The sequence below is a fragment of the Oryctolagus cuniculus genome, chromosome 1, assembly GCF_964237555.1.
Source record: "Oryctolagus cuniculus chromosome 1, mOryCun1.1, whole genome shotgun sequence".
Classification (NCBI taxonomy): Eukaryota; Metazoa; Chordata; class Mammalia; order Lagomorpha; family Leporidae; genus Oryctolagus; species Oryctolagus cuniculus.
Window position 1 is genome coordinate 99,354,181 of NC_091432.1, and position 26,299 is coordinate 99,380,479.

The following is a 26,299-nucleotide window of genomic DNA, read 5'->3' on the forward strand; positions in this document are numbered from 1 at the left end:
CACATTGCTGAGGAAAATGGTGCATGAGCAAACTTTGGGCAATGGTGGATTTGTTCACTATCTTGAGTGTGTTAAAACTTTCCTGAGTGTATATTAAATATATGCAGTTTTTTATTATATGTTGATTTCATTTCTATAAAACTATTTTTGATCTACTATATGACTTAGCCATCCCAATCCTGGGAATTTACCCAAAGGAAATGAAATCAGCATACAAAAGTTATTTGTACCCCCATTTTTACAGAAGCTCAATTCACAATAGCTAAGATATGGAATCAATCCAAATGTCCATCAATTGATGACTGGATAAAAAAAAATGTGGTATATATACATGATGGAATACTACTCAGCCATAAAAAAGAATGAAATCTTGTCTTTTGCAACAAAATGGAGACTATTATGCTTAGTGAAATATGCCAGGTTCCTTCTAAGATCAATCCCATTCACAATAGCTACAAAAACAATCAAATACCTTGGAATAAACTTAACCAAGGACGTTAAAGATCTCTACGATGAAAATTACAAAACCTTAAAGAAAGAAATAGAAGAGGATACCAAGAAATGGAAAAATCTTCCATGCTCATGGTTTGGAAGAATCAATATCATCAAAATGTCCATTCTCCCAAAAGCAATTTATACATTCAATGCAATACCAATCAAGATACCGAAGACCTTCTTCTCAGATCTAGAAAAAATGGTGCTGAAATTCATATGGAGGCACAAGAGACCTCGAATAGCTAAAGCAATCTTGTACAACAAAAACAAAGCCGGAGGCATCACAATACCAGATTTCAGGACATACTACAGGGCAGTTGTAATCAAAACAGCATGGTACTGGTACAGAAACAGATGGATAGACCAATGGAACAGAATTGAAACACCAGAAATCAACCCAAACATCTGCAGCCAACTTATATTTGATCAAGGATCTAAAACTAATTCCTGGAGCAAGGACAGTCTATTCAATAAATGGTGCTGGGAAAATTGGATTTCCACATGCAGAAGCATGAAGCAAGACCCCTACCTTACACCTTACACAAAAATCCACTCAACATGGATTAAAGACCTAAATCTACAACCTGACACCATCAAGTTACTAGAGAACATTGGAGAAACCCTTCAAGATATTGGCACAGGCAAAGAATTTCTGGAAAAGACCTGGGAGGCACAGGCAGTCAAAGCCAAAATCAACTATTGGGATTGCATCAAATTGAGAAGTTTCTGTACTGCAAAAGAAACAGTCAGGAGAGTGAAGAGACAACCGACAGAATGGGAAAAAATATTTGCAAACTATGCAACAGATAAAGGGTTGATAACCAGAATCTACAAAGAGATCAAGAAACTCCACAAAAACAAAACCAACAACCCACTTAAGAGATGGGCCAAGGACCTCAATAGACATTTTTCAAAAGAGGAAATCCAAATGGCCAACAGGCACATGAAAAAATGTTCAAGGTCATTAGCAATCAGGGAAATGCAAATCAAAACCACAATGAGGTTTCACCTCACCCCGGTTAGAATGGCTCACATGCAGAAATCTACCAACAACAGATGCTGGCAAGGATGTGGGGAAAAAGGGACACTAACCCACTGTTGGTGGGAATGCAAACTGGTGAAGCCACTATGGAAGTCAGTCTGGAGATTCCTCAGAAACCTGAAGATAACCCTACCGTTCAACCCAGCCATCCCACTCCTTGGAATTTACCCAAAGGAATTTAAATTGGCAAACAAAAAAGAGGTCTGCACCCTAATGTTTATTGCAGCTCAATTCACAATAGCTAAGACCTGGAACCAACCTAAATGCCCATCAACGGTAGACTGGATAAAGAAATTATGGGATATGTACTCTTTAGAATACTATACCGCAGTAAGAAACAACGAAATCCAGTCATTTGCAACAAAATGGAGGAATCCGGAACACATCATGCTGAGTGAAGTAAGCCAGTCCCAAAGGGACAAATACCATATGTTCTCCCTGATCGGTGACAACTGACTGAACACCAAAAAGGAAACCTGTTGAAGTGAAATGGACACTATGGGAAACGGTGACTTGATCAGCATAGCCCTGACTGTTAATGAACAACTTAATACATTATCCCTCATAGTATTTTTTTGTCTGTTCTACTTAATATGACTGGTTTAATTCTGTAATTATCACACAGTTATTCTTAAGTGTTGAAAATTAACTGAAATGTGATCCCTGTTAAACATAAGAGTGGGAATAAGAGAGGGAAGAGATGTATAATTTGGGACATGCTCAAGCTGACTTGCCCCAAATGGTAGAGTTAGAAACATACCAGGGGATTCCAATTCAATCCCATCAAGGTGGCATGTACCAATGCCATCTCACTATTCCAAGTGATCAATTTCAGTTCACAATTGATCATAATGAAAGGACTAGGAGTCAAAGGGAGCACATAAACAAGTCTAGTACCTGCTAACACTAACCGATAGAATAAATAAAGGGGAGAGTAATCCAACATGGGAAGTGAGATACTCAGCAGACTCATAGAATGGCAGATGTCCTAAATAGCACTCTGGCCTCAGAATCAGCCCTAAAGGCATTCGGATCTGGCTGAAAAGCCCATGAGCGTATTTCAGGCATGGAAAGCCAAGACACTCTGGCAAAAGATCTCTGTGAGTGAGATCCCAGTGGAAAGAACAGGTCATCAAAGAAGGAGGTACCTTTCTCTGAAGGGAGGAGAGAACCTCCACTTTGACTATGACCTTGTCTAAACAAGATAAGAGTCGGAGAACTCAGAGGGCTTCCATAGCCTTGGAAACTCATGACTGGAGCATAGGGAGATTACTGATGCCATAGACAGGAGTGTCAATTGGTAAAGTCAACAACAGGAGTCACTGTGCACTTACTCCTCATGTAGGATCTCTGTCCTTAATGTGCTGTGCATTGAGATTTAATGCTATAACGAGTACTCAAACAATATATTTCACTTTGTGTTTCTATGGGGGTGCAAACTGTTGAAATCTTTACTTAATGCATACTAAACTGATCTTCTGTAAAAAAAAAAAAAAAAGAAATTAGCAATTCCCAACTTGACTCTCGCTGGGATTAAACATGACAATAGGTCTGATCTGATTTCATCATCATTTAAAAAAAATCATCTATTATTTTTCACTTTATGTTTCTGTGTGGGAGCAAACTGTTGAAATCCTTACTTAATGTATACTAAGCTGATCTTCTATATATTAAGAGAATCGAAAATGAATCTTGATGTGAATGGAAGGGGAGAGGGAGTGGAAAAGGGAAGGGTTGTGGGTGGGAGGGACGGTATTGGGGGGGAAGCCATTGTAATCCATAAGTCGTACTTTGGAAATTTATATTCATTAAATAAAAGTTAAAAAAAAAAAAAAGAAAGAAAGAAAATCTATTGGCTCAATAGGCTAATCCTCCGCCTTGCGATGCCGGCACACGGGGTTCTAGTCCCGGTCGGGGCGCCGGATTCTGCCCCAGTTGCCCCTCTTCCAGGCCAGCTCTTTGCTATGGCCCGGGAGTGCAGTGGAGGATGGCCCAAGTACTTGGGCCCTGCACCCCATGGGAGACCAGGAAAAGCACCTGGCTCCTGCCATCGGATCAGCACGATGCGCTGGCCACAACGAGCCGGCCACGGCGGCCATTGGAGGGTGAACCAATGGCAAAAGGAAGACCTTTCTCTCTGTCTCTCTCTCACTGTCCACTCTGCCTGTCAAAAAAAAAAAAAAATGCTAACTGATAGAATAAAAAAGGGAGAGAACGATCCAACATGGGAAGCGAGATACACAGCAGACTCATAGAATGGCAGATGTCCTAAACAGCACTCTGGCTTCAGAATCAGCCCTTAAGGCATGCAGATCCAGCTGAAAAGCCCATGAGAGTATTTCAGCCATGGAAAGCCAAGACACTCTGGCAAAAAAAAAAAAAAAAACAACAAACACCTAAATGAAAGATCTCTGTGAGTGAGATCCCAGTGGAAAGAACAGGTCATCAAAGAAGGAAAGAAGGAGGTACCTTTCTCTGAAGGGAGGAGAGAACTTCCACTTTGACTATGACCTTGTCTAAATATGATCAGAGTCGGTGAACTCAAAAGGCTTCCATAGCCTTGGCAACTCCTGACAAGAGCCTAGGGTGATTACTGATGCCATAAACAAGAGTGTCAATTTGTTAAGTCAACAACAGGAGTTACTGTGCACTTACTCCTCATGTAGGATCTCTGTCCTTAATGTGCTGTACATTGTGATTTAATGCTATAACTAGTACTCAAACAGTATTTTTCACTTTGTGTTTCTGTGTGGGAGCAAACTGCTGAAATCTTTACTTAATATATGCTAAACTGATCTTCTGTATATAAAGAGAATTGAAAATGAATCTTGATGTGAATGGAAGGGGAGAGGGAGTGGGAAAGGGGAGGGTTGCGTGTGGGAGGGAAGTTATGGGGGGTGGGAAGCCAATGTAGTACATAAGCTGTACTTTGGAAATTTATATTCATTAAATAAAAGTTAAAAAAAAAGAAATATGCCAGGTTCCAAAACGGAAAAATCATACATTTTCTTTGATAAATTTTCTCTGATTAACATAGAATACCAAAAAAAAGTATAAGGATGAAACTGACATCTTATGATTTGATTATTATTTATAGCCTTGTCTATATTTCTGTGGAACAGTAGTCTTTCTATGTCTTACTTGTTGAATATTATGGTTAGTGGTGCAGTAACCCTGTGATTATAAAGCAAATTGAAAGTATATGTTATGCAGGGCTAGCACTGTGGTATAGTGAGCTAAGCCTTTGCCTGTGGTGCTGGCATCCCATATGGGCACCAGTTCAAGTCCTGGTTGCTCCTCTTCTGGTCTAGCTTTCTGCTGTGGCCTGGGAAAGCAGTAGAGGATGGGCCAAGTGCTTGGGCTCCTGCACCCAAGTGGGAGACCAGGAAGAAGCTTCTGGCTCCTGGCTTTGGATCAGCCCAGTTCCGGCCGTTGCAGCCATTTGAGGAGTGAACCAGCAGATGGAAGACCTTTCACTCTGTCTCACCCTCTCTCTGTCTGTAACTCTACCTCTCAAATAAACAAATAAATAAATAAATCTTTTTTTTTAAGTATGTTATTATAAAAATTAAAGGAAAAAAGAAGGGAGGAGGGGGATTGAGAGAGGAAGGAAGGGAGGAAGGGTGAGAAGTATGGTTATGTTCTTAGAATTTTATCTATGGTATAATTGGGAAAAAGAAAAAAAGGAAAAAAAGAATTGTATCTATGAAATACATGAAATCTCTTTGCTTCATATGTAAAAAATTTTAAAACAAAAAGGGGACACAATAAAGCAGTACTTTTTTTAAAAAAAATGATAGAAGTAATTTATTTTTAAGATTTATTTATTTATTTGAAAGGCAGAGTGACAGAGACAGAAAGATAGCCAGAGAGGAAGAGATATTCCATCTGCTGGTTCACTCTCCAAATGCCTGCAACAGCTAGGGCTGGGCCAGGTCAAAGCTAGGAAGCAAGAACTTCATCCGGGTCTCCCACATGGGTGGCAGGAATCAAAGAACTTGAGCCATCACTAGCTAGCAGGAACTGTGGAATAACCAGGATTCAAACTGGGCAGTAGGACAAGAGATGCAGGCATCTCAAATTGTGCTTAACCCACTGCATCACAATGCCTGCTCCAGAGCAAAACTTATCATCTTAAAAATACATGTCAAGCTAGTTTTGGATATATGCCTTTAACTGGTTATTTTTGCAAAATTATAGAATATACCCATTTATAATGCATTAATTTGATACAAGTAAAAAAGGGTACCAAGTCTGTAGAAAATATAAATATGAATAGGCTATGGTCTCTGTAATCAGGAGTCTATAATTTATCTACTACAGATAAGAAGATGGACAAACAAAACATAAATAACAAATAAACAGTAAGATCTATAAAAATAAAAACATGAGAGGCCAGTGCTGTGGCGCACTAGGTTAATCCTCCTCCTGAGACACCGGCATCCCATATGGGCGCCGGGTTCTAGTCTCAGTTGCTCCTCTTCCAGTCCAGCTCTCTGCTGTGGCCTGGGAGGGTAGTGGAGGATGGCCCAAGTGCTTGGGCCTGGCACCCGCATGGGAGACCAGGAGAAGCACCTGGCTCCTGGCTTCGGATCAGCGCAGCGCAAGCCATGGTGGCCATTTAGGGAGTGAGCCAATGGAAGGAAGACCTTTCTCTCTGTCTCTCTCACTGTCTGTAACTCTACTTGTCAAATAAATAAATAAAATCTTAAAAAAAAAAAAAAAAAGATGAAAAAAAAAATAAAAGTATGGGGCAAGAGTGTGGCCGAGTAGTTCAGACACCTAAATCCCAATATTGGAATCCCTAGGTCCACACCCCAGCTCCCTTCCCAATCCTAGCTTCCAGCTAATGCACACTCTGGGAGGCAGTAGGTGATGGCCCAAATAATTGAGTTCCTGTCACCCCTGTGGGCAGACGTGTTTTTAGGTCTCAGCTCATGGTTTTGGTCTGGCCAACGCCAGGCCACTGTGAGCCCGTGGAAAGTGAATAGTGGAATGCCCCCCCCCAAATAAATTAATTAAAATTTAAAAATAAAAAAGGTCAAGACTATTTCCCAGGTTCTGAATTATTATCCAGAGAAGAAAAACCAGAAAAAGTAAAATTTGTTTTGATTTGTATGGGGGAATGGCAGCAGGTGGTAAATATGGCTGAATATGAAGATAGAGCTTAGGTTTAAACAAGTTAAAACTTGGAATCAAGACAAATACTAAGAAGAGATTGTTTGGCTTCTGAGGCTGTAAACATTTTTCATAAATGCAAATACAGAAGGCTAAATTTGAAGTTGAAGAAGGCAGATTGTATGTGTTGTCTTAAGCTGTATAAAGAAAATGGGCAGTTCTTTCCAGTTTGTGCTGAAGATCAGAAGGTACTGCAACATTTATCCATTAAAGCAATAAACTCCTAAAAGAGAAGTGCCCCGTGAGTCATTGCTGATGGATAGAAGTGATGAGAATCACTCCAGGATCAGAACATCTCTGGAGCAAACTACTCAAAGACCAGACTGTTGAGAACTGTGCCTCTATGTGGGGGTAGGGAGACTCAAACTAGTAAATAGTACTCGCCTCCAGAAACAAGATCAGAATTGGAAGCAACTTCTAGTTAGACGAGATGATCTAATGTTTTAGGGATTATTCTACGTTTTAGGGATTATTCTATGTTTAGAATTCTTACTTATACCTAAAATTCTGTCTGTAGTTTGCATGGATCCCTTTAAATCATGTTTTTTATATCCTCCCTAGAAATTCAAGCAAAGTGTAGCTACAGAAACAAACCGATGAATAAACATGATCCTCTTATTCTTTTTCTGTAAAAATGAGAACATTACCCTCTACTGTTCAGAGTTCTGAAGGGACTGAATCAGGTTATATCTGGAAGACATTTATCTAAATTCTGGACACCTACATTATAGTTTTGTTTCATTTTTCTATAGTCTGCAGTTACTGTCTTTTGCCACTAGGTGGCAATGGTGCATCAGGAGGTAAAAGTAGAAACAGGAAAGTCGGGATTTTATTTAAGGCAACATGTAAAAAATTAAATTATAGGTGTTTTCCTGACATCTGATGGGTTGATAAATAAAATTTTAGGCAATTAAAAGGAGATAGTGTGGAAACCATATTCTGTAAGAAATGAAAGTATATTAGTGCCCTTATTTTTCATTTTTGAATCAATTCATTTTAATTGTGAATGTGAGTGATCTTAGGAAAAGGGCATGGTACAAGGTAAAACATACCTCTGACCCCAAACTGAGAGAAATGATCTCATCCTCAAAAGCAGAATGCGTGTCAATATGAGCAGGAATTCCTGAGATGGAAAATAGGGTAACATGTCACTTCATTTTTCCTCTTAGTATGTTAAAGATGACTCTAAACAAAGCCCACACTATTAAGGCAAAAATACTTTCTAATCAGGAAGATATTATGTTATTAGTTAAAAGGAAGCATTTAAGGTGAATGTGATTAAAAAGACATTAAATGTAACCATAAATGATTTTTTTTTTAGATCTATTTGTGTGTTTAGTTGAAAGGTAGGGTGACAGACAGCAAAAGGCAGATTTTCCATTCTGCTGGTTCATTCCCTAAATGCCTTCAGCAGTGAGGGTTGGGCCAGGCCAAAAACAGGAGACCCAAGTACCTGGGCTATCATCTGCTGCCTTCCCCGTTGAGTTAGCAGGAAGCTGGATCACAAGTAGCTGGGACTGGAACCAGGACTCTGCTATGGGATGCAGGAGTCCCAGGAGAGACTCAACTCTCTGCACCACAATGCCTGCCCCTAAAACTAAACATTTCCTAACTTTAAATGAAAGTTTCACTGGGACTTGATTCTAAAATCGAGTCCTGGGAGTCACTGCTTAACTAGGACATGTGTTTAATCCTAGCCTGAGAGGAAGATGTGAAGATAAACACAAAAGTCATTTTTCCCCTAGATAACAGTGGGTTCCCAAGTACTTGTAGAACAAAGCAACAGCTAGGAAAGAGGATGAAGCACATCAATAATTAAGACATTGCTTGCTCAACCAATCTATCTATTCATGTTAGCTGAGCAACTGTTAAGTAAAACAAACTCTGCAAGCAAAGCACAGTCCCTGTTCTCAAGGAGTTTATAGATCAACGGAAAGATACACAGGTAAGTAAACAATGAAAATACATTGTGATAAATACAGGAGGGGAAAAAAGCCTCCACAATTCTTGCCATTAATTAAGCCCTTAAAATCAGTTAATCATATAAATATCAGATGAAAATGCTAACAAGTGCAAGTACTCAACACTCAACAACACTAAGACCTTGTGCTAACATCCTAGAAATGTCTCCCACATTCTCAGAGAAAGATCATCCACCAACCAGCCTTTTCTTCTGTAAAATTAGTTGGTTTATTCCATTACACATCTCCTATGTTTCTCAAGCAATCATCACCTTCTCTAAATAAAATGTTGGGAAATAACAACAACAACAACAACAAAATCAAAAATCGCAATTTGTGTCAGCCTGTTTATATTTTGAGATTTTTTCATGTGTAGCTTTTTAATTTTTTTAAATCTTTATAAATTTTGTTCTAACTTCTAACATTTTGTCACATTTTCTTCATATGTTACATACATACACATATAAGCTATCTTTAAAGTTTCCTTCAGAATTGGGATCAACACAAGTAACAAAGTAACCTACGAGTTAGTTTGACCTAACAAATAACATTTTTAATCTTAGAGAGTTACATACTACTTAGGTTCTGAAATATATGCCTGGAATTTTAAAATACTCACCATGCCCAGGTTGATACTGATTTATGGTCAGTTGATCAGGTTTATGCTTAATGTAACCTTCCTGCAACCACTTCTCCAAAATGCTATCACAAATATCAGGAAGACCTAAAATCATTGATCATAAACTCACATTAAAATATTTCCTTTGCTTGTTTTATCCAAGAATTTTAAAAAGACAGAAATCAATAGCTTCTAACATAGCACTCAGATTCATTAATGTAACATTAAAACCCACAAATAAAACAAAATGCAATAGTAAAAACAATTCTTTCAGAATTTATAAATTATTTCATTGATTTTTATCAAATATAAACTCCAAGGAACAATTTTATTAGCAATTTCGGCATTTTGCAAAATAGTAGTAACATTATAAAACTTAATGCATATTGGAAATTAAGTTGGCCACTTCTTTTTTTGTTAACTTTGGTTAATTTAGTTTTTTTGGAATTGTAAATATTGTTTCATGATGAAAGAAAAAACTTAACTATAAGATCAAAGTCATAAAAAATTTAACTGCAACAATGAATTATACCAAGAGGGTGGGTGTTTGGTAGCAGTTAAGATGCTGCCTGGGACCACATCCCATATCAGAATGCCTCTGTTTGGGTCTCAAGTCCACTTCTGATTCCAGTTTCCTGCTAAGGCATATCATGGTAGGCAGCAGGTGATTTATTCCCTTTATCCAGGTGGGAAACCTGAAGGAACTCTGGGCTTCTGGTTTCAGCCTGGCCCAGCCCCTAGTGTGTGGGCATTTGGTCAGTGAACCAGCAGATACAGGAGCTCTCTGTCTCTTTCTCTCCATCTCTCTCTCCCTCTCTCTCTTACTGAACCAGCACATGTAGGATCTCTTTCTCTCTCTCTCTCTCTCATCTCTCTCAATTTTGCCTTTCAAATAAATAAAAAAATTATAAAAAAGAATTACACCAAAGAATTACTATCCAGAATATACAGTAAATTCTTATTAATCAACATTATAAAAAACTGGTAAAGGATATGTAATGAAACAAATGGTTACCCTCATCAGTAATTAGGAAATCACAAATTGAAGTTTTATTTTTTTTCTTTTTTTTTATAACTTTTATTTAATGAATATAAATTTCCAAAGTACGGCTTATGGATTACAATGGCTTCCCCCCTATAACGTCCCTCCCACCCGCAACCCTCCCCTTTCCCACTCCCTCTCCCCTTCCATTCACATGAGGATTCATTTTCGATTCTCTTTATATACAGAAGATCAGTTTAGCATACATTAAGTAAAGATTTCAACAGTTTGCTCCCACACAGAAACATAAAGTGAAAAATAATAGATGATTTTTTAAATGATGATGAAATCAGATCAGACCTATTGTCATGTTTAATCCCAGCGAGAGTCAAGTTGGGAATTGATAATTTCTTCTTTTTTTTTTTTGTTACAGAAGATCAGTTTAGTATACATTAAGTAAAGATTTCAACAGTTTGTACCCCCATAGAAACGCAAAGTGAAATATACTGTTTGAGTACTCGTTATAGCATTAAGTCTCAATGTACAGCACATATCATATGTTGGTAAGGTTGCAGGGAACTGGACACACTCAGTGAGAATATGTTGGTATAGCTGTTCTGGTGATCAATTTAGATTAATTCACATTTTTAAATTAGTATAACTTTTGATATAATTTTACTTCTTAGTGGTATCTCTCAAGAAACTTTTGCATAGTGCATAAAGAGGTGTTTGCTTACAGAAGCGAAAAACTAAAAATAGCCTAAATATCCATCAACAAGGAACTAATTGAATGAGTTATTAGAGGACATTCAGTAAAATGATAACCTACATAAGATCTACATATATCTCCTAAATAGGATGTCTTTTGTAAGACATATTGTGGGCCAGTGCTGTGGCATAGCAAGTAAAGCCGCCGCCTGCAGTGCCAGCATCCCATATGGTTACCAGTTCATGTGCCGGCTGCTCCACTTCCTTTTATTTATTTATTTATTTTTACAGGCAGAGTTAGACAGTGAGAGAGAGAGAAACAGAGAGAAAGGTCTTCCTTCCGTTGGTTCACCCCCCAAATGGCTGCCACGGCTAGCGCGCTGTGCCGATCCAAAGCCAGGAGCCAGGTGCTTCTCCTGGTCTCCCATGCGGGTGCAGGACCCAAGCACTTACGCCATCCTCCACTGCCTTCCCGGGCCACAGCAGAGAACTGGACTGGAAGAGAAGCAACCGGGACAGAACCGGCACCCCAAGTATACATGTTAAACTCTGTATACTTACAGGAATGTGTGTGTGTACAGATGTAAGCTTATTTTTGAAAGGATTAAAAGAATAAATAATAAATTGCTAGTAGCTCATACTTCCAAGAAGTATGGAAGCAAAAATAGTGGTCAGCTTTATTCATGTTTGAATTTTTTACAAACAAATCATACTATTTATCTAACTAAAATGTTTTCAATACTATCATTTCAAAAGTTTAACTACAAATGACAAACAAAAAATACACCCTCAATTTCTAATATATTAAACCTGTTTTTCTAAACCAGTATTTATCACTTATTAACAATTACTTACCCCCGGGTAGTGGCCTATCTTTATCTACGTTGTTGTTGTCATAGCGGAATTCATAACCAAAATGCTTTACTCTTCTGTGTTTCAAGCATTTTTGAACTGTGTGAAGAGAAGAAAGTAAACTATTTGGGAGGAAAATAATTGTAGTCCTTCACATATTTCAAAGTCAACATTATAAGTAGGAATTAGTCTAGTAATGATAACTTCTGTCAACTGCTAAATTACTCTTTAATAAAATTAACCATTCTGCTCATATCTGTTCTTCTTTAAGTCTGAAATTATAACAAACACTTAGAGGCGTTTCACCTGACCAATGCAAGACTTAAACATGTACACTGCCACTCATAACACTGTTAATAATATGGAAACAGCATAACTCTAATTTTCAAGTATCTCCAGAGGCTTTTACCAGATAATAGTGTTTCCTCATAGGAAATTTGCCATAGAATGAGAAAAACAAATAAAATAATCTGGGGGCCAACACTGCTGCGTAGCAAGTAAAGCCACCGCCTGCAGTGCTGACATCCCACATGGGCTCCAGTTCAAGTCCTGGCTACTCCACTTCCAACCCAGCTCTCTGCTATGGCCTGGGTAAGAGAGGAAGATAGCCCAAGTCCTTGGGCCCCTGAACCCACAGGGGAGACCTGGAAGAAACCCCTGGCTCCTGGCTTCAGATTGGCACAGCTCCAGCCATTGCAGCCAACTGGGGAGTGAACCAGTAGATGGAAGACCTCTCTCTCTCTCTTTCTCTGCCTCTCTAATCAATAAATAAATCTTTAAATAAAATAAAATAATCTTCATGAAAGGGCTTATAAAAGTTATTTATACACAGGCCTGCATTGTGACACAACAGGTAATGCCATCACTTGCGATATCAGCTTCCTGTATCAGAGCACCCGTTCAAGTCCCAGTTGCCCCACTTCTGATCCAGTTTCCCACCAATGCACCTGAGAAGGCTGTGAATGATGGCTTGGGGCCTGCTACCCATGTAGGAAATCAAGATGCAGTTCCTGGTTCCTGGCTTCAGCCTGGCCCAGCCTGGCCTGTTGCAGCCATTTGAGAGTGAACTAGCAGATAGACGATCTCGCTGTCCCTCTACCTCTCAAATTAATAAATAAATCTAAGAAAACAAATATATATATATATAAATGTTGGCTAAAAAATATTAATCAGTTTGGAGTCTAAAACTGATAGCTACATGTTATTCATTATTAATGTTCCTAAGAATTGTTGGTATGATTTATCTAACATTGGATACAGGCTACTTTTAATAATTTTGAGGAAAAATTATGAGTTTTAATAAAATAAAAGAAAGAAAGAAGGCGCACTAAGCATATTTTGCAGAAACTGTAAAATACCAGAATTTAAAACTGTCACTCACAATTTTCATTATCTGTATCTTCTGTCCAATTAATGCTTTCCAAAAGCATTTTCTCATCCTCAGAAGAAATGATTTCTTCTACAACCATGAGGCCCGGGGGTAAGGCCTGAGGCCCCAACTCCTTCCACTGTGCTGTGGGAAGCCAAAGTATAATAGTCACACATAAAACTTAAAATTCTTATTTGCAAAAATTCATTCCCATAGCAATGTATAGTTCATAAAACTCTTTTTTAGGAATAAGAACACTGGAAGGCATACAACATTAAAAAAATACAAAAACAAATATCAAAATTTTGGTACATTTCATCCACTGCTATTACCAACAGAAACAGAATACTTTATTTAAGCATACTCTGAATATGATTGAGTTACTTTAAATCTCATTAACAGACAAAGTTTCTCACAGCCATGGTACGTAACACAATTAAAAAGCCAAATTGTTGGGCCAGCATGTGGTGCAGTGGGTTAAGCAGTACTGGCATTCCCTATGAGCACCAGTTCGAGTGCTGGCTGCTCCACTTCCAATCCAGCTCCTTGCTAATTTCACCTGAGAAAGCAGTGGAAGGTGGCCAAGTGCTCAGGTCCTTGCACTCATGTGGGAGACCTGGAAGAAGCTCCTGGCTCCTGGCTTAGGCCTGGCCAGCCCTGGCCCAGCCCTGGCTGTTGTGACCATTTAGGGAGTAAACCAGTAGATGGAAGATATGTCTGTCCTATCTCTCTAAGTCTTTCAAATAAATAAATAAATATTTGTAAAAAAAAGGTCAAATTGTCTCTAATTATTAAAAATTAAAATGCTCATTTTTTGCTTTTAGGCTCCTGGTTAGTAGCTATGACCAAGAAGGTAAAACAGGGGCTGCCATTTAGCCTAGCAGTTAGGATGCCATTAAGATGCCTGTGTCAGGGCCAGCACTGTGGCACAACAGGTTAAAGCCCTGGCCTGAAGTGCCAGCATCCCATATGGGCGCCGGTTCTAGTCCCGGCCGCTCCTCTTCCTATCCAGTTCTCTGCTATGGCCTGGGAAAGCAAAAGATGGCCCAAGTCCTTGGGCCCCTGCACCCATGAAGAGACCCAGAAGAAGCTCCTGGTTCCTGGCTCCTGGCTCCTGGCTTCAGATTGGCCCAACTCCGGCCGTTGCAGCCAATTGGGGAGTGAACCAGCGGATGGAAGACCTTTCTCTCTGTCTCTACCTTTCTCTGTAACTCTGTCTTTTCATATAAATAAAATAAATATTTAAAAGAAAAAAAAGATGCCTGTGTCTCACTTTGCAACACCTGGTTCAATATCCAGCTCAAGGTTAACGTACACCCTGGGAGACATCAGTGACATGGGTTCCTGTCGCCCATGTACAAGGCCTGGATTGAGTTCCTGGCTCCTGGTCTCAGCCTGGTGAAGACCTGCTCCAGCCCACTGCATGCATTTGAGGAGTGAACAAGAAGATGGGATTCTCTCTCTTTTTTAAATAAATTTTAAATGTAAAATAACATAATTTTCTAAAGAAATAAGAATATCAATAATGAAGAATATTTAGCATAAATTTAAATTCCTGTGTTCCTCAAAGTTTTGGATAAGTACAACTCTAAAAGGAAAATAAAAAAGAATTTACTACTGTTTTAGATAACAGGAATAGTATATTCACATTTACTGTTAGGGATCTGATCATTCATTTTACCAATATGATTTTTAAAGCTTTTCTGCCAGGCAGTTTTTGTCTTTGAATTATTTAATATAAAAATTCATAAGGTAATACAGTAAATATCGACCAGATTATGCTAGTACTTCACAAATATGAATATAATCATTTGATGAGTATTTACCTGTGACTACCATATGCTAGACATCATTTGTACTCAAACCAGGTCCTGATTCCTGGCTCTCAGTCTGGCCCAGCTCCAGCCAGTTGCAGCCATTTGGGGAGTGAACCAGTAGATAGAAGATCTCCTCTCTCTCTCTCTCTCCCTCTCTCTCTCTCTCTCTAACTCAGCCTTTCAAATAAATAAATAAATCTTTAAAAAAAAATGTTTGTTAAAGCAAAAGAACTGCTTAACTGATGTTCCTGTTTCACAATAACTAAAGCCTCAACTTATGTCTACGAAAAATCACACATGAAAGAACAATTTTTTAAAAGAAAACTTGTATGATAATACCTTTTTCCACAAAATTTAAGTACAGAATGATCTTTTGTCCTAAATCATCCACTATCTCTTTTCCATTAAGAGTAGCATGGGCTTTCCTGGATTCTTCTGTGGTTTTGTATCTCACGAATGAGTAGGGCTTGTTAGGTGGCATTAAGAGAGCATCCACCAGTCCACAGTCCTCCAAAACTGGGAGCAGTTGGTTCCTACTCACACCATTACCCAAACCACCATTGGCAACAACCAGGTTCTTTAAAAAAAAAAAAAAAACAGAACAAGAAAGCAATATGAGTAATTGATGTCAACATGTTTATTTAAAAATAAGATTAAGTAAGATTCTTTTTAATTAATACTTCTACAAACATGTAATTAAGAAAAAGAAAAAGGTTTCCTAGTGATTATTTGGTTTGTGAACTTCACACAAAGCACATAAAGCAATTCACTAAATATTTGGGGAATAAAAAGTACTCCTAAGTTAAATAAATATTTATTTTTAATCTTTACATTAAATATATTCAATATTTATATTTAATATAAATAGCCTACTTCAGAGAAATATCCATTACTTGTCATAAATACAAATTAAGAGATGGCTTTCTTACTGTTCAGATATATAAATTTAGCATAATGAAAGGGAAAGAGGAGGAGAGAAGAAACAAGTAGTTCCATAATAGGTTTTTGCCAGAGATGGTTCTATATGCTTTCACCCATTTAATCTTCAATTACATAATCTTCACAACAAAGTGAATTTATTTAGGTAGTATTAGCACACTTTACAGAGGAATAAACTAAAATTAAAAAATTAGATTAAGTAGGCCACCATTTGAGACACTGGAATCCTATATGGAAATGCTGCTTCAAGTTCTGGCTACTTGGCTTCCAGTGGTTTTTTGTGAAAGTACCTGTGAATTTAGCAGCAGACGACCCAAATTCTTGACCTCCTGCCAGCAATGGGAAAAACCTGGTTGGAGTTCCTGGCTTCCTGCTTTAGCCTGTCTCAGATCTGGCTATTGAAGGCTTCTGGGGAGCAGATGGAAGATCCCTCTACTTGCCTTTCTCCCTCTCTCTCTCTCTCTCTCTCTCTCCATTGCCCTGCCATTCATAAAGAAATCTTAAAAAAAAAAAAAAAAAAAAACAGGTTGTGGAGCTAGCTCTGTAGTGCAGTAGGTTAATCCTCTGACTGTGGTGCCGGCATCCCATAGGGGTGCTGATTCTAGTCCTGGCTGCCCCTCTTCCAATCCAGCTCTCTGCTATGGCCTAGGAAAGCAGTAGAAGATGGCCCAAGTGCTTGAACCCAAGCACCCGCATGGGAAACTGGGAAGAAGCACCTGGCTCCTGGCTTCAGATTGGTGCAGCTCCAGCCGTTGGGGCCATCTGGGGAGTGAACCAACAGAGAAACATACACCCAGAGGCACACAGATGAAAAAAATAAAATAAAACAAAATAAAATAAAAGTAAAGTAAAAGTTAAAGATACTGGTTCAAAGAATAAGCAATAATATATTCTATTAAACGTAAAACAGGAAAATTTTCCTCTAAGGAAATTCAGTTTCCGTAATTCAGTCAGTTTGCATTCAATTTTTTTCCTTTAAATGTTTCAACTTGGGGCCAGTGCCATGGCGCAGTAGGTTAATCCTCCGCCTGCAGTGCCAGCACCCCATATGGGCGCCGGTTCTAGTCCCAGCTGCTCCTCTTCCAATCCAGCTCTCTGCTGTGGCCCGGGAAAGCAGTAGAAGATCGCCCAAGTGCTTGGGTCCCTGCACCTGCATGGAAGACCAGGAAGAAGCTCCTGGCTCCTGGCTTTGGATCAGCCCAGCTCTGGCTGTTGTGGCCATTTGGGGAATGAACCATGAATCAGTGGATGGAAGACCTCTCTCTCTCTCTCTCTCTCTGCCTCTGCCTCTCTGTAGCTCTGCCTTTCAAATAAATAAATCTTTTAAAAAATTATTCTGCTAAGTGTTAAGAGTTTTACTTTATGATCTATGACTTCTAGAAACATTGTAGTCTAAACAAAGTAAACTATTAATGGCCTGCTCTCATCAATTTCATCATTTATGCCCGCTATTAGCAAAGTTTTCTAAAAAGAATAGAGCAAGTATTTTAGACTTCATGGACCACATCCGTTTCTCTCACAGTCTTGGTTTTTTTTTTTTTTTTTTTTTTTTTAACAACTCTTTAAAAATGTAAAACCCAAGGATGGGCATTATTGTGTCATAGGTTAAGCCACCACTTGGGGGAGAACAGCAGATGAAAGAACTTTCTCTTTCTCTCTCTCTGCCTCTTCCCTCTCTTTACTTTGACTTTCAAATATATAAATAAAATAAAACTTTATTAAAAATGTAAAATCCATAATTAGCTTACAAGCTAGATATGGCCTGAGGTCAACCATTGATTCATACTAAGTTCAAGGTTAGAACATAGAACATTGTGGCACAGTGGTTAAGTCACCACCTACAAAGCCAACACCCCATATGGGTACCAGTTCAAGTCCTGGCTGCTCCACTTCTGACCCAGCTCCCTGCTGATGTGCCTGGGATGTCAGCAGTGGATGGTCCACGTGCTGGGTCCCCTGTTCCCTACGTGGGAGACTCAGAGAAAGCTCTTGGCTCCTGGCTTCAGCCTGGCCCGGCCCTCACCACTGCGGTCATTTGGGGAGTAAACCAGCTGATAGAAGATTTCTCTTTCTATCTCCCCCTCTCCACTTCATCTTAGCCAAAAAGTGAAGAAGCAATTCTCTCTCTCCCTCTCTTTCTCTCTCCCTAACATTGCCTTTCAAATAAATAAATAAATATTTTTAAAGATTAGTACACAGCGCAGTGTATTCATTTTATCACACAATGTCAAAAACTCAGAAGCTTATTTGAAAAGAATGTAATAAACTCACTATAAATTGGATAACAAAAGTAAAGCTTTACTATGTCTTGGGATAGCCAATACTTTGTATGTATCTAAGTATATGCACACACAAAATAAACATGCCCACTATGTAATATGGCAAAAAATTTAATCTCAGATGGCTTGCCCAGACCTCAGTCAATGAGGTTTATTAATTAAAATATCAAAATAATCTGGTTGGATGCAATTATTTTCCAAAAGCATTTCCACATTCCTAAATCTAAGGAGTTGCTGCTGAGAGTTCATAAATATCTAGGGTCCACTTCCCCACTGAAGATGACAAGGCATGACTTGAGGAATACTAGAGGGCCTCCAGAGGTGCTGTCCAAATCATTTGTGGGCAACTCTAAAGGCAGACAACACAAAAACAAGGGAAAGGAAGGGAGGAGTTAATTTCCTAATACATATGAGTCATGCAACATAATTAAATGTAATAATTATTTTAGTTATTTATCCAAGCAATTTTGACAGTAATAAGAATTATGAAGTAGAGAATTCACATTTTGTTTGGAAGTTATCTTCAGTCCTGACAATTTGCAGATCACTGCTCTTGAAAAATCTTATAATGCTATGAATTTACACAAACTACCTATATTTTTTTTATTTGACAGATAGAGTTATAGACAGAGAGAGAGACAGAAAGAAAGGTCTTCTTTCTGTAGGTTCACCCCCCAAATGGCCGCTACGGCCGGCGCTGCGCCGATCCGAAGCCAGGAGCTAGGTGCTTCTTCCTGGTCTCCCACAGGGATGCAGGGACCCAAGCACTTGGGCCATTTTCCACTGCCCTCCCGGGCCACAGCAGAGAGCTAGACTGGAAGAGGAGCAATCGGGACTAGAACCAGCGCCCATATGGGATGCAGGTGCCGCAGGCAGAGGATTAACCAAGTGAGCCATGGCGCTGGCCCCAAAGTACCTATATTTTTACATATCGCTAGAAAAATATTTATTCTCTCCAGAATAGATAAAATATAATTGAAGTCTGTCTACAATTTTATTCTTTTCCTTTAAAAATATTATGGGGAAGAAATAATCAAAGTCCAGGTAAAACACACTTTGGAAACTATGAGTATGAAGATAATTGAGTGTTGAGATATACTTGAATTTAAGGATTTGGAGGAAATCAGATGTCATAATGACTATGAGTATGTTTTGTAACCTGAAAAGACTCATGCAGCACTATTATCAATATATATCCAAAACTTCCTCTAGTTCAATCAACATAATCAATAGAAATTCAAATTATAGGCTGGGCTATAGGCCAAAACAGAAGGTCCTATAAAAGTATGTTTAATATGGATGTTACACATGACTGAATAATTATAAGCCTTGAGCAGTTAGTGACAAATATGAACAAAACATTAACATGTCAATACATTCACATTTAAACAGTAATTGTTTCATGTCACCTGAGTGGCATAAGATACTGTCTCAATGCCTTCGTGTCTCAGCAAGGTATGCTTGGCTTTAATCTGTTTCCTTAAGAACTTCTTCTCAGCTTTGTTGAGTTTGTGACTACTTTGATGCCTGCTGTCCATAGCAATACTGAAAAAAAATGGCAAAAAATGTCAACCTTAAGAGTCCCAAAGGAACAACTATAATAACACTATTCACATCTTAACACACTTTATAAAAATTTCTGTGATAATTCTCTTAAATCCTTAGTTTACCTTTACTTCACCAATCTAGAGAAGTGACCAAAAAAAAAAAAAAAAAGGAATATCTAAGAAGGTAACATCTAAGGTTTCTAAAAAAGTCTCAGCTCTATGAAGTACATATAAACTGATATAGAGCGGAAGGTATTCAACAAGGCAGCAAAGGGTAGATGCTAAAATACATATGGACATGTCTGGCAAGAAAATAAAATACTGGTATTTTTGACTTTCCAGTCCCATTCTCTTCTCATTTCAAAGTCAAAAAAGAAATAAATTTACCGTGTTCAATAAAATCAGATTTCAAAACAGCTAATAAACACTCAAAACTCTAACCTTTAAGCACAGAAGAAAAAATGCCCAGTCTATGCAATGCTAGCAATCCAGCTTCCTAGCACAGAGCCATGTGGTGGAGTCAAGGCAGGCTGTCTGGAGGGCACCATAGGCAGGAGACAGGTGAGAAGATCTATAACAATCCAACTCAGCAACCAGAAATGCAGGCCTGATCTGGGCTGTAGGCAGCAGAATGGAAAGAAATAGAAGGAAGGGAAAGAGGGAAAAGGTGAAAAAACGTTCAGGCAGAATCAACAGGCCTTATGACTACTCAGACATGAGACAGAGAGGAATCAAGGACAAGGTACTAACAGAATAGAGCCCGAGTGATTGAGACGAGTGGTGTCATCACAACACTAGCAGGTCAAGAGGAAGGTTAGGAAGAGCTGCTCAGTAAGGGAGAAAAAGAGACTTCAGTATAAAATGTTTAAGGTACTAGGTCAGATGCACAGTTGCAATGTCTGGCTGGCAGGTAGCAATATAAAATGGTCCTAGGAAAGGCACTGAGGTTAGAAAGCTTCAGAAGTCAATACTTGGGGCCGGTGATGTGGCGCAGCGGGTTAAAGCCCTGGGCTGAAGCACCAACATCCCATATGGGTGCCGGTTCTGGTCCCGGCTGCTCCTCTTCTGATCCAGCTCTCTACTATGGCCTGGGATAGCAGTAGAAGATGGCCCAAGTCTTTGGGCCCCTGCACCCACGTGGGAGACCCAGAAGAAGCTCTTGGCTTCGGATCGGCACAGCTCCAGCAATTGCAGCCATCTGGGGAGTGAACCAGTGGATGGAAGATCTCTGTCTCTACCTCTCTCTGTAACTCTGTCTTTCAAAGAAATAAAATGTAAATCTTAAAAAAAAGAAGAAGAAGAAGAAGAATCAACACTGTGGGACCATTGCTGTGATAGCATAGTGGGCAAAGCTGCCAGCATCCTATATGGGCACCAGTTTGAGTCCTGGCTGCTCCACTTCTGATCCAGCTCCCTGCTAATGGCCTGGGAAAGCAATGGAAGATGGCCCAAGCACTTGGGTCCCTGCTGCTCACATGAAACCTGGATGAAGCTCCCAGCCCAGCCCTGGTTATTGCGGCCATCTGGAGAGTAAACCAGCGGATGGAAGATTTTCTCTCTTTCTCCCCCTCTTCCTCTGTAACTCTGCCTTAAGTAAATAAATGTTTTTTTTTTTTTAAGCCAACAATGTATAGGAAACGGATAACTGAATGGATGTTGCTAATATTGCACTAAATATAATTATTTTTTCTAGTATCCACCTTGTTCCACTGGACGATGAGGTCTTCAAAGACAGGGATTAAAGCATACTTTTCCTAGTTACTCCAGACACTCATTCACTGCCATGAGCCAGTATAACACAGTGGCTGGAGTCCAGGTTCAAATTTCAGCTCCATGAACCATTAACTGTATGACAGTTAGCCATGTATTTCTGTGTTTCACTTTCTTCATCTGTAAACAGAGGCAAGGATAATAATAATAATGCCTCTCATCATTTTGTTATGGAGGATTAAATTCATTTATTACTATATTACTGTTCATTTTTAGAAGAGCTATATCAGAACTGTTTAACAAGATGAAGTCCAGCTGAGGACCTTCATTCCGCTTTAAGATCTCCATCTTTGGAACAGCAACTTGACAGCATATCATGGATAACGAGGCATGAGGGTGCACAAAATAATTTTATTAATATCTCACATGAGCAAAGATCACAAAATGAAAAAAATGTCAGAAAAGATGCTGACAATCTTTCATAAGTCAGCTACCAAGAGTTCAGCACCAGCAGATGGAGCCTCAAAACCACATTTCTGTTATCCTCTCTCCTGTCTCCTGCACTCTGCCCTGCAACATCATTGCATTTGAAAGACAAAGCAGGATACTATTTGAGACTCATTTTTCCTCCAGTCCAGTGGCTTGACAGCCATGGCTCAGCAGATCTGAGTCACCTCAACAAGGAACAGGCTGGTACCAGCTGTTGAGATCTGGAGGTGCTCCCTTTCTAAGAAAGCCATAACCCTGACCAGGGAGCTTCCTCTATTGCACAGACGCTTGGATGTTCCATGCCATGTTATGGGAGTAGGGTCCCTATTTACTAGGATACTAGCCATGCTTAGTGTAGTCCAGCTGCTTCCAGACCAAGAAAATTCCCTGTGGGATGACCCTTTGAAGATTATGCATACTCTGCTACCTGCTTGTTAGGAAGTTTAACCCTAATGCATCCTACTGCATATTTCCCTGTGTGTGTCATGCCTTTCTTGAACAACACAGCACTTATTATGACCCTGGAAGCATAGAAAAAAAAAAGTGCTTGTGTGCTTAAATTATACTTCATTAATAGCAAAATTAGAAAACCTAAACTCTTATCAAATGAAGCCAGATTTTAAAGTATAGCACAAGTATATACATTGTACATAAAAATCATTAGAACACAAAAGAAACTGGTGACATGGGGTGATTCCACAGAGGCAAATTGGGTAGGTAAGTCCAGGAATGAGAGGGAGCTTTCCTGTTTGACATTTTTTTAATTCAGTATATATTCATTTAAATTATCTATTTTTAAATGAAATAAAGATTTTTAATGATGGGGAAAATAATACACCCCTCACTAATCATATCATTTCATTTTAACTCTTGAAAGAGCACAAACTGGGACTGGCGCTGTGGTGCAGCGGGTTAAAGCCTTGGCCTGAGTACTGGCATCCCCTATGGGCACCAGTTCTAGTCCCAGCTGCTCCTCTTCCTATCCAACTCTGTGCTGTGGCCTGGGATAGCAGTGGAAGATGGCCCAAGTCCTTGGGCCCCTGCACCCACATGGGAGACCCGGAAGAAGCTCCTGGCTCCTGGCTTCAGATCAGCACAGCTCCAGCTGTTGTGGCCATCTGGGGAGTGAACCAGCGGATGGAAGATGTCTCTCTCTGTCTCTATCTCTCTCTGTAACTCTGTCTTTCAAATAAATAAAATAAATCTTTAAAAAAAAAAAAAAGAGCACAAACTGTCTAGTTCCTTACACTCTGGCTAATTTGTTTATTCTCTCTTGCTCCTATACCCTAACAGAGACTATGCTCCATGAAGTTGGGATTTTCTATGTGTAACTCACCACGTAGCAGTCAGCAACTAAACAGAATCTGGCACATGGCAGCCACTCAATTGTCTTCTGAATTCTGTCTGAAATCTGCCAACTTGGTTCCTAAGCCTCTCCTCCTCCAGAATTCTGAGGTGTTTTCATCGACACTCAGTGCGTCTGTCCAAAGTTCTCTCTCACACTGTAATTACCTGCTTCATGTCACGTACTTAGTAAGGGCACAGAATTGAGTGCCTGGGTTACAGCTGACAAAAAATATGTTCAGGGCCGGTGCCGCGGCTCGCTAGGCTAATCCTCCACCTGAGGCGACGGCACCCCAGGTTCTAGTCCCAGTTGGGGCGCCGGATTCTGTCCTGGTTGCTCCTCTTCCAGTCCAGCTCTCTGCTTTGGGCTGGGAAGGCAGTGGAGGATGGCCCAAGTGCTTGGCCCTGCACCCGCATTGGAGACCAGGAGAAGCACCTGGCTCCTGGCTTCAGATCAGCGCGGTGAGCCAGCCGTAGTGGCCATTTGGGGGGTGAACCAACAGAAGGAAGACCTTTCTCTCTGTCTCTCTCTCTCACTATCTAACTCTGTAAATATATATATATATATATGTTCAATAGAATAACATTCTGTATATTAATAAAAATTAAAACAAAAAACCAGCCAACACCACGGGACGCCCAGGAGTCACAGGGATTACTCAAATAAGAGCACAGGAAGACACAGCCCTGTGGGACATCAGGCCACCAGCGACGCCTTTGCTTCACTGGACTGACGCTGGTCCAGTCAGAAAAGCCCTAGAAGCGCTAGACTAAGACCACAGACCCACGTGGGCATCCGTGCCAAACACAAACATATACACCTTGGACACTGACAAAACCACCCAACGCACAGGCACCCTACTGCCCACGGGCCGCACTGCTCGGGTCCCCCCTCCTTTCCCTGGGCTGTCAGCCCCCACCGGCCAAGCGGATAGAAAAGACTGAAAGAAGGTAACAAGAGGAAGAGGAAAAGGCATTGCAGCCCAAAGTGCTCTCCAGCAAGAAGTGCCACACTCCTCCGCCTCGGCTTAAGCCAGATTTTTCCCGCGCGGGCACTGCTTCCCTCCAACCTCTTCACTTTAGCCCATGAACCCGCCGCAGAAACTCGCACACCAACTCACCTGGGCGCGGCCATATTGGAAGCAACCGCACTACATTTCCCATGAGTCGACGGGGCGACGAACGGAGCTCCCACAATTCCCTTCGGTCCCCGGAGCTCTCTGTTGACCCTTTCTTCGCCGAATGTCTTTGCTCTCCGTTACCGTGTAAATCGCTTCTTATTTGGGGGCATAGTAATGTTTTAGAATGCGGCTTATTTTTTTCAGCGCTCCCCAAATGGAAAAAGGTCAAACAAGTTTGTCTCCTTGGGTCTCACCCCGCCTTGATCTCTCAGCATATCTTTCCTCCTGTATCTTCTTGGAGGTATGGAGAGGATGCTGGGGGCTGAAAGAGGACATTGTGCGAGCTGGAAGGAAGGTGCATGCGCGTGAATGTGCCGGGGGAACGTGAGTACCCTAGAGTGTTAGGAAGATGCATGGGAGATGTTGAAGGAGGTAAAAAGAGAGGGTGCCTCCACACCGTCCATGACCTAACACTGTTCTATTTTCTAGGGCTAAGGGGGTCCCAGAAAGATTCGAGAAACAAAGTGATATAACCAGAGCTTCTATTTGATAGTGGGAGGGGAGACTAGAAGAAAAGAGCCGTTCACATGGTAAAGTGAAAAGGAAGGAGGGGCCGGCGCTGTGGCGCGGCGGCTGAACTCCCTGGCCTGAAGCGCCGGCTTCCCATATGGGAGCCGGTTCTAGTCCCAGCTGCTCCACTTTCCATCCAGCTCTCTGCTGTGGCCTGGGAAAGCAGTAGAGGATGGCCCAGGTCCTTGGGCCTCTGCACCCCGTGGGATCCCAGGTCAGACAAAGCTCCTGGATCCTGGCTTTGGATCGGCGCAGCTCCGACTGTGGTGGCCATCTGGGGAGTGAACCAGCGGGTGGAAGATCTCTCTCTCTCTAACACTTTCAAATAAATCTTAAAAAAAAAAGGAAGGAAATGTTAACTGAGACACAGAAATGGCAGATAGAAGGGGGAAAGATCTAGTAACAGACCAGAAATAAAAGACCTGGGAGATGTGTAAGGAAAAACACATTGAATGCCCCCCATTGCAGTCTTGCTTGTGCACTACTGGATGCGTTCAAAAGCATCCCAATAGTACTTCCTGCAATTATCAAAACATTTTATAATCTGAGCTGTCTGGTATGGTAGACACTTGTGTTGGATGGCTTTTGGACATTGCAAATGTGGCTAGTACAACTAAGAAACTGAATCGCAAATTTTTAAATTTTTATTTAGTTGTAATTAGCTTAAATAGCTGTATGTGGCTATTTGATACCAAACTGAACAGTGTAAAGTATCCCACTTCCCAATGGCCGAATTCCGTACTTTCACCTTAGTATCTGGCCTACTTGAAGGTACTGAAGCTTTCAAAACTTTTGAATTTCTTTTCTGAGATTTATTTGTTTATTTGAAAGCAGAGTTACAGAGAGGCAGACACAGAGAGAGAGAAAGAGGTCTTCCATCCACTGGTTCACTCCCCAAATGGCCATAATGGCTGGGGCTGGACCAGGCTAAAGCCAAGTGCCAGGAGCCAGGAGCTTCTCCTGGGTCTCCTATATGAGTTCAGGAGCCCAAGGACTTGGGCCATCTTCTACTGTTTTCTCAGGCCATAGCAGAGAGCTGCATTGGAAGTGGAGCAGCCAGGACTCAAACCAGCACCCGTATGGGATGCGGGCACTGCAAGTGGCAGCTTTATCTGCTATGCCACAGCACTGGCCCCAAAACTTTTAAATTTCTAAGCCTCTGGGAAACTGTTCTCTTTTAGTTCTCTTTACACATCTTGATCACTTGCTGTCAGAATTTGTGCTACCTTCCCTGTGTCCATAATTAAACACCAGCAATCCCTCAGTTTTGTGGTTGA

The 26,299-nt window shown here is 40.4% G+C and overlaps 1 protein-coding gene across 7 annotated transcripts in view; it reads right to left on the reverse strand.

The window, feature by feature from the left end:
- ALKBH8 (alkB homolog 8, tRNA methyltransferase) overlaps nucleotides 1-24,593 on the reverse strand; it is a 74,444-nt gene extending 49,851 nt beyond the window's left edge. The window contains exons 1-8 of one of the 7 annotated variants that reach the window (XM_051820062.2): nucleotides 24,453-24,583; nucleotides 20,230-20,405; nucleotides 19,651-19,786; nucleotides 15,363-15,600; nucleotides 13,219-13,350; nucleotides 11,841-11,936; nucleotides 9,296-9,400; nucleotides 7,768-7,838 (exon numbers count right to left, since the gene is read on the reverse strand). In XM_051820062.2, the coding sequence (XP_051676022.2) occupies nucleotides 7,768-7,838; nucleotides 9,296-9,400; nucleotides 11,841-11,936; nucleotides 13,219-13,350; nucleotides 15,363-15,600; nucleotides 19,651-19,779 (771 nt within the window). In that variant the 5' untranslated portion in view covers nucleotides 19,780-19,786; nucleotides 20,230-20,405; nucleotides 24,453-24,583. Of the gene's footprint in view, nucleotides 1-7,767; nucleotides 7,839-9,295; nucleotides 9,401-11,840; nucleotides 11,937-13,218; nucleotides 13,351-15,362; nucleotides 15,601-16,252; nucleotides 16,745-19,650; nucleotides 19,787-20,229; nucleotides 20,406-21,488; nucleotides 21,679-24,452 lie in introns of those variants that run through there. The other 6 variants (XM_051820060.2, XM_051820072.2, XM_051820085.2 and 3 more) reach the window with 6 other exon arrangements.
- Between the last annotated feature and the right edge of the window lie 1,706 nt (nucleotides 24,594-26,299).